Source organism: Macadamia integrifolia, unplaced genomic scaffold (genome assembly GCF_013358625.1).
Source record: "Macadamia integrifolia cultivar HAES 741 unplaced genomic scaffold, SCU_Mint_v3 scaffold1381, whole genome shotgun sequence".
NCBI classification, from domain to species: Eukaryota; Viridiplantae; Streptophyta; class Magnoliopsida; order Proteales; family Proteaceae; genus Macadamia; species Macadamia integrifolia.
The window spans coordinates 118,274-130,942 of record NW_024868184.1 but is presented as its reverse complement, the minus strand read 5'-3'; the positions used below and the strand labels follow the sequence as shown (position 1 = coordinate 130,942).

Sequence of the window (12,669 nt, the reverse complement as noted above, 5' to 3'; positions counted from 1 at the left end):
TGTTAGGATTTAAAATGTAATCGTAAACATATGGATTAGTGTAGCTACGGGTCAAACACAGGGGGAGTAGTCATTTTATTTTTGGCCTATTTTAATAATGCGAAAGTGAACCGATTAATGGTTGTAATCTAATTCTAACTACCATCCTAAACATATGTATCTAAAATAATGTCCTAACTATTCGTCATCTAAGAATTTAAATATGTAAGCCGCTCAATTAAAATTAAATAAATAAATCACAGAAAATAAACAATCCACGCAATTAAAAACCAACGCAAGAAAAAAAAATGCTGAAATCAATATAAAGTAAAAGAAAGGGGATAAAGCTAGAGAGAGGCTCACAAGTAGGTTTCTCTACTTAGCCTGAGAGATATATTATAATATGAGCTTCCCTATTTGACCAGAGAGTCATTCTTACAAGGATTACTCTACTTGGCTTTAGGGAAATGGAGACAATTAAAATAAAAACAATAAAATGATGGTTCTATGGCTAGGAGGGGCAAAGTCAACACATACACTAGCCATGAACCTTGAGGGAAAGGGAAAGCAATAATGTAACGACTGAAATTAAAATCCTAAATTAAGAAGAAAGGGTAGTCAGAAGAAGGAATGAGAGGGAGGCGAGAAGACTATTGAAGAAGCCTACCTACTTGAATCAATGCTTGAACTTGAAAGCATGGGTGATTTGAGATACTGCAAACCCTAAAAACTAGATCTGGAATGAACCAAATCTGAAATTTCTAGGCCTAGAGAAAACAAATCTTGAAAAAAAAAACTGAACTTGAAAAGGAGATACTCCATGACTCGTGATCTTGTCACCTAGATCTAAGCCTAGAACTATAACTTCAAAATTACAATTCAATTTCGTAAATCATAAACATAGAAGGCTGAAAAAAATAAAAGAGTGCTTGCATTAATTGAAATAAAAAGCTATTACAAAAGTGATTAAAGCCAAAACCCCTTTTCTACAAGTTTTCTTTAAGAAAAGAAAGAAAATTAAATAAAATTAAATCTTAGTAAAAATCCTCACTCTCTGAGATATTGTGTGAGGAAAGAGAGAATTAGTTTCCAAAATTAACAAATTCTATTCATTCTCTGCAATATTAATCAATATCTTGCAATCTTGATTAAATCAGAAAGGAATCTTTGCAGAGCATTTTCAATATCTTGTGAGGTGGCAAGGAAAGAGAATAATCTTCAGGATTTTGTAGGAGAGATGATGTAGTACCAATGAGTGGGTCCCACATTTGGACAAGTTAGTTCAAGCTTGGACTGGTTCTTGATTCACTTTAAGCACTTTCTCTTGTAGATTTAGAAACTAAAAAAAAAAAAAAAAAAAAGAAAAACAGAAGTAGTTCTATCCAAAGTGGGGCAAAATATATACTTATATCCCTAAGATTTCACACATTATTGTGCTCATCAAATTCCCCCATACTTGACTTTTGTTCATCCTCGAGTAAGACAAATAAATAAAGAAACGAAAGAAAAAGCCTAAGTCACTTTCGTAGGAATCACGGTTGCGTTTAGCATGCGCAACAAGCCTTTAATCCCCTAAGTTACCCTAATGGACGAGTTGTGTCTCGTGGGTGTTTGCAATGAATATACACCCAAAATTCAAATTAACATGAAAAATTACTATTACAGCTTCCAATAACTATAAAACACACACTGTCTTTCAATTAGAGCACATCAATCGAGGAACCCCCACACTTGAACTTTAATACTCCATCTAGATTTAGGACCAATCACACATCTCAAATAGGGACGAACTTTGTATCTTTTAAAGCACGACAAATCCTAAGACAAACCACATTATAAGGTATGGACCATAAACTAGGGTTTTGGAGCATTGACCAATTATAAACAACAAGGCATAATGGTATCTTTTTTTTTTTTTTTTAATAGAGAACTCTTTATACTCCACTACATTTTGCCTGAATAACATGGTGGAGCAAACACCAGAAACTCAAGTTACTAAGTAACTTCACTTTATGCATATGCTAACAAAGACAGTGATGTTAAGTTCTTTTCGAAAGTGTTCATTCCTAAGAGATTCGATCAAAACACTCCACTTCATGAGGTGCAGTGTTCTGTCTAGTTCTTAAAAATTCTATACTTGCTTTCTACTTTTTGACCAATTTTCATTTTTTTTGCATATCCATATCATATATTTTTATACCATGCTAATATATTTTTATACCATGCTAAGAATATGGTTTCAACTCCTAACCTAAGAACAAAGACACCAACTAACAAATGATCCTACACCTTAAGACAAGTATCTCTAAATCATTTAAGTGAGGTCCCACTTCAAGATCTATACTCATTACCATCCTCTCAATAGGGATTATAGTACCAAGATGGGTCCTAGATCTCAATTTTTTTTTTTGGTTGTGTATAAAGCATCAGAAAACTCTTAAAAGTAACCTCAAGTTCAAACAGTCAAACCCTCCCCCATACTTAAATTGTGCAATGTCCTCAATGTAGAAAAAAAAAATGATAAGACAATAGAATAAGAAGGACAAAGGAGAGGAAATTACCAAATGTGATCAAATATCATCATAAAGAGGCTCATGGAGAATCATGACATTTGCATCATGCATTGAAGGCAACTCAAAGAATGGCTTTAGATGGTGCCTATTAACTTTAAAAATTTTCTGAGTGGATGGATTCATAACCTCTACAGCACCATGGGGGAATACTGTTTGCACAAGGTAAGGACCTTCCCACCGAGAATGAAGTTTTTCCTAGAAGGATATGCAATCTAGAATTGTACAACAAAACTTTATCACCAGGCATAAAAGATTTCCTAACAAGGTGCCTATCATGAAAAGCTTTAGTCTTTTCCTTGGAAAGTTTTACACTATCATATGCATCATTTCGTAATTCCTCTAACTCAGATAGTTGGAGACCTCTATGAGCTCCTGCGGTAGAAAAATCAAAAATAAATTTCTTAATCGCCCAAAAGGTACGATGCTCTAACTAAAAAGGAAAGTGGAAGACTTTCCCGTCTACCAAACGGTATGGAGATTGATCAAGTATGATCTTATAAGCAGTCTTATATGCCCACAAAGCATCCAACAGACAGTTGGACCAATCCTTTCGATTTGGGTTAACTGTCTTCTCTAGAATTTGCTTGATCTGTCTGTTGGACACTTCTACCTGCCCACTGGTTTGGGGGTGGTATGAGGTAGCCAACTTGTGGGTAATCCCATACTTCTTCACTAAGGCCTCAAAAGGCTTATTATAAAAGTGCTTTTCCCTATCACTAATGATAGCCCTAGGGGTACCAAATCGGGAAAAAATGTTTTCCCTTAAGAATTGAATGACAACCTTACAGTCATTGGTCTTACAAGCATGAGTCTCAATCTATTTGGACACATAGTCCACAACCAACAAAATATATTCATATCCACATGACTTAGGGAAGGGGCCCATAAAATCTATTCCCCAAACATAAAAAATCTCAACCACGAGGATTGGGTTGGGAGGCATCATGTTCCTTCTACTGATTTTTTCTAAAGAATAACAAGAAGGACAAGCCTTACAACAAGCAAAGGAAATTTGGTTAAGGCATGATTTAAAAAGGTAAGGATCATCCCAAAAGAAATACTTAACCTGTGAGTGAAAATAGTTCTTCTCTTGGGAAAACCAATGATCCAAAGTCTTGTTTGTAACTAAAAAAATTTACAATATCTGCAAACCAATGTTCACTAGATGCTGTAAAGAGTTGCTTATCGGAAAAATGCTCGTTAACTGGAGTATTCACAGTCAAAGAATTGGGTAAATGGGACAAATGGTCTATAACCAAATTTTCACTACCTTTCTTATCCTTAATTTCTAAGTCAAATTCCTGCAAAAGAAAAACCCATCTGATAAGACGTGCTTTGACATCCTTTTTTTGAATAAAGTATCTGATAGCTGAATGGTCAGTGTAAATAATTACATGAGAACTTATTAGATATGCACAAAACTTTTCTAATGCAAATGCAACAGATAAAATTTTTTTTTTAGTTGTGGTGTAGTTCAACTGTGCATCATTGAGAGTTCTACTGGCATAATAGATAGCACGAAGAAGTTTATCAACTCTCTGCCCTAAAACTGCCCCTATAGCAAAATCAGATGCATCACACATTAATTCAAAGGGCTCGGTCCATAAGGGAGATTGAATAATGGGGGTTGTAGTCAACACCTTCTTTAATTGCTCAAAGCACATGAGACATTCACTAGAAAATTCGAAGGGTTGCTCTTTAGCTAAAAGATTGGTGAGAGATTTAGCCATGTGACTGAAGTTTAGAGTGCTTGCATTAATTGACATAAAAAGCTATTACAAAAGTGATTAAAGCAAAAATAAAGAATAACTAAAACTAAAGAGAGTAAAAGAGGGAGAGAGAAGAAAACTAAGCATAAACTATAAAATACACTAAGGGGAATAATAATAATAGGAGGGGGGAGGAAGGGGTTTTTATAGGGCTTTGGTCTTGCCTCCTTCTTTCTACAAGTTTTCTTTAAGAAAAGAAAGAAAATTAAATAAAATTAAATCTTGGTAAAAATCCTTATTCTCTGAGATATTGTGTGAGGAAAAAGAGAATTTGTTTCCAAAATTAATAAATTCTATTCCGTCCTTGCAATATTAACCAATATTTTGCAATCTTGACTAAATCAGAAAAGAATCTCTGCATAACATCTTCAAGATCTTGTGAGGTGGCAAGGAGAGAGAATAGTCTTCAGGATTTTGTAGGAAAGAGGATGTGGTACCAATGAGTGGGTCCCATCTTTGGACAAGTTAATTCAAGCTTGGACCAAACAAAAAGTGGTATTATCCAAAGTAGGGCAAAATGTTCTCTTATATCCCTAAGATTTCACACATTATTGTGCTCATCAACTATATCCATGCTCGTGTGGTTATTGACATCAGTAAACTGCTGCGATCGTCAATCCTAGTGAAACTACGTGCTCTGCCTCAATGTGATGTGCAGGTTAAGTATGAGAGGCTTCCTTCAGTGTGTTTTATTTGTGGTCTTCTTGGTCACGACTCACGAGGAGTCGAGGTGTGCGCCCATCATCCCATCCCCTAACACTTCCTCTGTTCAAACCTTCTCAACTCCCACCCTAAAATTTGGACCGGATATTAGAGTTATTCCCCCTGATCGTTGACTAATTGAATCAGCTATTCTGGGCTCACATGAGGGTCTCCAACATTCCCCTACAACTTCCCCGGTCCAACACTTTCCTCCACCTCCAGGCCAATAACTCAAATGGAGATAATGAAGAATCCATTAACCGAAAACCAGGCCAGCATTCTGCTACGCCTGTTTTTCGAAACATGGTCCCCAACTGCCAAGTGTCATCTTCTGCTACCAACAACCAAACCCATGCGCCTGCCACCGATCCTCCTCCGTCCCCACAATATTTCCCCAGTAGCCCTTACGGTTATACACACTACTAACTATCCCCAGGATCATGTCTTCACTATGCCCTCATTGAACACTTTCACTGGACAACCTGTCAATCCACAACCCTCCACTACTCAACTTCCCTCGCTTCCAGCCCACCTCCTTCAGAATCCAGAAATTACACAAGCTATCATGAATCTTCTACCTACCTTAGCCAATTACACTCTCACGGGCTCCAGGGATCCCCATATGGGCTTGTATTCTCCCTTCCGCAACCCAACCAAATCCTCAGCCCACTTCTCCTGAGATCCAATCTCTAGCCCACGGCCAAACCTTTGCGCCACAGATGTCTTCATCTCAACCAATTAATCCTACTCCCCCTCCTTTTACCCCTCTTCATCTAACTGAACCAGAAACCCAACCTGGCACCCAGGCTCTCTATGGAAAGCCACTCCGACTGCGCCCTGCCCTTTCTATTTCAAATCACTCCTCAGAAGTTACCAAGCAGTAGAAAGCTCGCCGTGCTCGACCATGTCCTGCACCCATTGTCCTCTCTGATGTCTCAACATTTTTGTCAGGGGAGCAATGAAGACTGTAAGTTGGAATTGTCAGGGGTTAGGAGGGGCCCTAACAATTCGTGCTCTTCAGAGTTTATCTCGCAAAGATAGACCTGACATCCTCTTCCTTATGGAGACTAAATGCTCTGCCCAGAAACTCCAGAAGTTGTCTTGAAAACTGAATCTGGGTTCGGTGTTTGCTGTTGACTCTAATAACTCATCTGGTGGTCTGGGTCCAATATGGCAACCACAGTTCTAGGAAACTATTTTGTTTGCTGATCTAAACATTATTGATGTTGAAGTTCTATGCCCTGACAAATTAAGCTATTTATCACCTGTTTGTATGGTGACCCTAACCGATCCAAGAGAGGTGCTGTGTGGAGCAAGCTGAAAGGAATTACAACTAATCGCACTGAAGAACGGCTTCGCATAGGGGTTTTCAACTCCATCCTATCTTGGCATGAGAAATCTGGGGGTAACAAAGATGGGGAAAGAGACATGCAAGGCTTCAGAGATGTCATTCATGATTGTGCACTCATTGATCTTGGCTCTAATTGCACTATTTGCACCTGGAACAACAATAGGAAAGGCCCAGCTAACATTAGAGTTCATCTGATCGTGCTTTTGTCAATCAGGCTTGGTAGTACGTCTTCCCTAACTCAGTAGTGTTTGTTAAAGCTTTTGTGGGTTCTGATCATTTTCCCCTTCTTATGGATAAAGACGGCGGCCTCACCCCGGTCTTAGGGGAAAAAATTCGTCTGTAATTCCGATCTTGTACAATTCCGTGAAATACCACCTTCAGGGGGTGACACATGTATTGATACCAATGCAATGGTCCAGATCTGGTTTAAATGACTCTTCACTGATTTAAGGTTTTATTAGTTGTACCAGATCTGGACCATTGCATTGGTATCAATACACGTCACCCCCTGAAGGTGGTATTTCACGGAATTGTACGAGATCGGAATTGCAGATGATTTCAACCCGGTCTTAGGCCTTTCCGCTTCGAGGCCACATGGCTAAGACACCATGATTGTGCTACTTAGTTGTAAGGGTTCAACCTCTTCTAGGCTGTATGAGAAACAACAGAATTGTAGGAAGGTTTTTAAAAGGTGGAACCGAGAGAGGTCTTTGGGAATTTACAATCGAATATTCAAACCTTGAAGACTGAATTGGATCATCTCATGGGCCTGCCCCAATTTGCCTTCTGTGAAGACCAGATGAATGAGGTCTCGTCCAAGCTGGCCGAAGAGCTCTTAAAGGAGGAGGATTTCTGGAAGCAGAAGTCTAGAGTGCAATGGCTGAATGAAGGCGATCGTAATACGTCCTTTAAGCTTAAAAAGAATGATGGCTCCTGGACCTCATCCTTGCCTGAAGTTAAGGAAGAGATTCTCTCTTTCTACCAGCAAACTACTCCAAAGATATTAACCCTGATTCCCTCCATGTTCTTAATTGCATTTCTCCTAAGGTGACCGTTGACATGAATGCTGAGTTGTGTAGAACCCCTGACCTTGAGGAAGTTAAAAGGGCCTTATTTGCTATGAAACCTACCAAATCACCGAGATTTGATGGCCTGTCTCCAATCTTCTTCCAACGGTTCTGGGGTCTTACTCACCCAAAGTTATTTGGTTTTGTTACTGAGTTCTTTCAATCTAAGGTTCTCCCCCCTCAATCCAATAAGACCCTGATCTGCCTCATCCCAAAAAAAGGTAAACCTGAAGCGATGGAGAACTACAGGCCAATTAGCCTCAGTGGGGTTGCCTCTAAAATTATTTCAAAGCTTATGGCTACCCGGTTACAAGGAATGTTATCTTCCATCATTGATGCTTCCTGATGCGGAAAAATTTGACCGAACTATCCCTCCTGCAGCTCCTGGTGCTATGGCCGACCTGCACAGAAGAGATGACAAGGAGAGCCGGGCTGACCCGACGGGGGACTCTCCGATGCCTAAGTTAGACCTTTCCACAACAGATGCTCAAGAGAGCTTTACAGTATGTGAAGTGAGAAATCGATCCCCTTGTGATGGAGGCTTACCTAGGTATTTATCGACTGCTCAAGGAGGGCAAGTGGGAGACGATTGTGAAGAGTCCTGCTTAGGCGTGGAGTCCTCAAGGAGAGTGGCTCTGTCATTCTGGGAATATTCCTGGAACATTCCCCTCTTAACTAGGAGAGATCAACTGTGTGACGTCATGATGACGTGTAGTGGATAGAGTCCTGACCTCCGGAATAGGCTACGTTCCTTGAATGTAGGGGTGGACGAAAACACGTTTCTGGAATCCTTGTTGTTGACGTCGGGCCGAAGTGGCAGCTCGTCCTTATGGAGGCCGAGGTGAAGCGCGGCCTGATGGAGGCCGAGGTGAAGCGCGGCCTCATGGAGGCCGAGGTGGAGCGCGGCCTGATGGTGGCCCAGGTGAAGCGCGGCTGATGGTGGCCGAGGTGCAGTGTGGACCGACGGAGGCCGAGGTGGAGCGCGGCCTGATGGAGGCCGAGGTGGAGCACGGCCTGATTGAGGCCAAGGTGGAGCACGGCCTGATTGGGGCCGAGGTAGGGTACATGTTTAGCCGTGCTGAGGGAAGTGACATATTTTGCCTCATCACCAGCCCCCCGCTCTAGCAGTTCGAATCGACCTGCTAGAGCGTTTAACCCGATTCAAGATGCATTGCTTCACTTTTTCAGACGAGGCTGATCAACAGTTCGATACATGGCTATCGCTTGTTCGAGGGCAAAGGTAGCAAAGCGCTTTTATGGGGGTAGAGAAGATATGGCCCGACGCGACTGATCCCTTAGCCCAACCAGGAGTTGTTGGATGACGTTAACATTTCTTCGTTTAAGGGCGGCTCAGACGATGTCATCTTGTTCCTTTAGGATGTGATGCCCGGCTACAATCCGACGGACTATGAGCGGTGCGTTCCAGTCCATGCTATTCTGGTACAGCCCGGTGGCACGATTGATGTTAGTGAAGAAGTGATCCGACTCGGAGGATTTTCTTGTGCTGAGTTAGATGCGTGGATCAGCCCCCCGAGATTAGCCTCATATATATAGATCCATATTTATGTAGATATCTCCCTCGGTAGTGATGTATTTTGAGGGCTCATGGATAAGCCCCCCAGCTCGGTCTGGTTGCTGCCGAGCTAGGGCCATGTCTTTGTGCCTCATTGGTTAAGGTCTTTGAGTCGCCAGACTAGGGTCTGGTCTTGTGGTGCCGAGCTGGAGCCCGTTCTTAGATGCTGCCGAGCTAGGGCTAGGTCTTTGTGCCTCATTGGTTAAGGTCTTTGAGTCGCCAGACTAGGGTCTGGTCTTGGGGTGCCGAGCTAGGGCCCGGTCTTTGTGCCTCATTGGTTAAGGTCTTTGAGTCGCCAGACTAGGGTCTGGTCTTGGGGTGCCGAGCTAGGGCCCGGTCTTTGTGCCTCATTGGTTAAGGTCTTTGAGTCGCCAGACTAGGGTCTGGTCTTGGGGTGCCGAGCTAGGGCCCGGTCTATGTGCCTCATTGGTTAAGGTCTTTGAGTCACCAGACTAGGGTCTGGTCTTGGGGTGCCGAGCTAGAGCCCGGTCTTTGTGCCACATTGGTTAAGGTCTTTGAGTCGCCAGACTAGGGTCTGGTCTTGGGGTGCAGAGCTAGGGCCCGGTCTTTGTGCCTCATTGGTTAAGGTCTTTGAGTCGCCAGACTAGGGTCTGGTCTTGGGGTGCCGAGCTAGGGCCCGGTCTTAGAAGAATCAAATATTTACGAGAAGCATCGTAGTATATTGATGTGTGGCATGTACTGGTGACAAACACATTGCTTCAAAATAGAAACTATTCTGCTAATCTATTCTGCTCCATGATAAAAATTGAATAACTGCTAAGTAAAATCCCTAAAGGTGATTTCATTGCCCTCTACTGAAGAAAACTATCTACTGGAAAAATTTTCTGAGATTTTGAACGTTCCAAGCCCTTGGTATAGCTGTGCCCCCCTGAGTCTGCAAATGGTATGTGCCAGGGCGTACCACTTTGGAGACTATGTAAGGGCCTTCCCAGTTCGCGCTGAGCTTGCCATCACTTCTTGGGTCCGCCGCTGCTGCTTTCCTCAGCACCAAGTCCCCAACTACGAATCCCCGTGGCTTGACCCTCCTGTTGTGGTATTGCCGGACTTTCTGCTTGTAGGTTTCATTTCGAATAAGTGCTTCTTCCCGAACTTCGTCTATGAAGTCTGCGTTTGCTTGGAGCCCGGCTTCGTTCTGTGAGGCTTCAAACACTGCTGATCGGAATGAGGCTTGGGTTACCTCCACAGGGGTTAGCGCTTCCGTTCCGTATGAAAGTCGAAACGGTGTCTCTCCTGTGGGTGTCCGAGCTGAAGTGTGATAAGCCCAGAGTACACTGAGTAGCTGATCTGCCCAGTTCTTCTTCTCCCAGTCCAGCCTCTTCTTTATTCCATCTAGAAGTGTGTGGTTGGCCTTTTCTGCCTGACCATTCGACTGCGGGTGTGCTACAGCGGTGTTTCGAAAATCAATATTGAAGTTGTTGCAGAAGTGCCTGAATTTCCGATTGTCGAATTGTCGACCATTATCCGTGACCAACACCTTTGGAACACCATAGCGGAATATGACGTCGTCCCTAACGAACTTCTCTACTGCCTGCTCTGTGATTCTGGCCAGGGGACGTGCTTCCACCCATTTAGTGAAGTAGTCAATAGCAACAATCAAGAATTGAACACCCCCTTTTCCCTTCTTGAACTGTCCTAGAATATCCACTCCCCACATTGCGAACGGGATCGGGCAGATCACTGAACTGAGTTCTGTAGCCGGGACGTGAGGTATTGGGGCATGTACCTGACACTTGAAGCACTGCTGCACGAACTTCATTGCATCTCTTTGCATGTTTGGCCAGTAGAATCCTTGGCGTAGTACCTTGTAGGCCAGTGCTCTACCCCCGATGTGTCCCCCACAAATCCCCTCGTGGACTTCACGAAGTGTCTCCTCAGCTCGGCTCGGCGGTAGGCACTTCAGCAGGGGCCAGGATATCGCCCTTTTGTAAAGCACTCCACCCTGAAGGGTGTATTTGGCTGCTCTCCTTTTGACTGCCCTTGCTTCTGCTTGATCTCCCGGGAGATGCCCATCACGTAAATAGACGACGATGGGATCCATCCAGCTCGGCTCGGCCCCTTGAGTAATGCTGCACAGCAATTCTTGTTCATAGCTTGGTTGGGCTAACACTTCAAAATATACAGAGCTTGCGCAGTCAGCCAAGTCTGCTGTAGCTAGTTTGGAGAGGGCATCTGCCAAAGCATTTTCTTGCCGCGGGATCTGTACCATTGCGAACGTGCCAAAACTGGTCACCAGACGACGTACTTCCTTCAAATACAAGGCCATTCTTTCTTCTTTGGCCTCGTATTGGCCATTGACTTGGTTCACGATTAATTGGGAGTCACTATGAGCGACCAGGTCGTCTGTCATCACAGCCTTTGCCAGTTTGATTCCTGCAATCAGCGCTTCATACTCTGCTTCATTGTTTGTTGCGGGAAATGCAAACTTAAGGGCATAATGTATCGTGAACTCATCAGGGCTTTTCAGCACAAGCCCAGCGCCGCTCCGTGCTGTGGTGCTGGATCCATCAACAAATAGCACCCATTTTCTGTTCGGCTCGGGCTCAGGTTCTCCCGCTTCTTCGGCTTGGGTACATTCTACCAAGAAGTCAGCCAGCGCCTGGCCCTTGATCGCGCTTCTTGGTCTGAATTCAATATTGTGCTCACTCAACTCGACAGCCCAACTTACCATACGTCCCGCTACGCTGGGGCTGTGAAGTGACTTTCTCAGCGGTTGATCAGTTAGTACAGCAATGGCGTGTGCTTGGAAGTAGGGCCTCAGCTTTCTGGCTGTCACGACCAGTGCCAGTGCAAGCTTCTCAATCTTCCGGTACCTTGTCTCTGCTTCCAGGAGCACATGACTCACATAGTAGATGGGCCTCTGGGTCTTTGCCTCTTCTCGGACAAGGACTGCACTGACGGCCACGGCTGAAGTAGCGAGATAAAGTTGTAGTTCTTCCCCAGTCTCAGGTCGGCTCAGCAGAGGGGGCCGGGCTAGGCAGGCCTTGATCTCCTCGAAAGCTGCTTCGCATTCTTCTGTCCAGCGAAATTGCTGTTGGCCTTTTCCTCCTTTTAGCAGCTTGAAGAATGGGAGGCACCTATCGCCAGCTCGGGACAAGAACCTGTTAAGAGCAGCCAGGCAGCCGGTCAGTTTCTGCACTTCACGAATGTTTCTTGGTGCACGCATCTCGTGAATGGCCTCAATTTTTGAGGGGTTTGCTTCTATCCCCCTTTGCGACACTAGAAAGCCCAAGAATTTCCCAGAGGTTACTCCAAATGCACACTTGGTGGGATTTAGTCTCATTTGGTTCTTTCGCAGGACACCGAAAGCCTCCTTCAGGTCCAGCACATGATCAATGCCTTTGTTGCTCTTGACCAGCATATCATCCACGTAAACTTCCATATTTCTACCGATCTGGTTTCGGAACATTGAATTCACCATCCTCTGGTAAGTGGCTCCGGCATTCTTTAGGCCAAAAGGCATTGCGGTGTAGCAATAGTTGCCCTGAGTGGTGAGGAAAGCGGTTTTCTCCTCATCTTCCAGCTTCATCTTTATCTGGTTGTAGCCGGAATATGCATCCATGAAGGTCAGCATCTCATGGCCAGCAGTTGAGTCTATGAGGGAGTCAATCCGGGGCAAAGGGTAGCAGTCTTTAGG

The 12,669-nt window shown here is 43.7% G+C and overlaps 1 protein-coding gene across 1 annotated transcript; it reads right to left on the bottom strand.

Annotated features, from left to right (window-relative positions):
- Positions 1-9,843: 9,843 nt before the first annotated feature.
- On the bottom strand, positions 9,844-12,453 carry LOC122063616. Its single transcript, XM_042627317.1, has 2 exons — positions 10,759-12,453; positions 9,844-10,563 (listed from the first exon to the last, which is right to left on the bottom strand). Exons 1-2 carry the CDS (start codon positions 12,451-12,453, stop codon positions 9,844-9,846), a joined length of 2,415 nt encoding a protein of 804 aa, XP_042483251.1.
- Positions 12,454-12,669: the final 216 nt, after the last annotated feature.

Bases quoted from the DNA above. Each gene is read 5' to 3' on its own strand.
- LOC122063616 (XM_042627317.1), bottom strand. From the start codon at position 12,453: ATGGTGAATTCAATGTTCCGAAACCAGATCGGTAGAAATATGGAAGTT. The intron at 10,564-10,758 runs GTACATGCCCCA...ATCACAGAGCAG, and splicing joins AGCAGTGCTTCAAGTGTCAG to GCAGTAGAGAAGTTCGTTAG.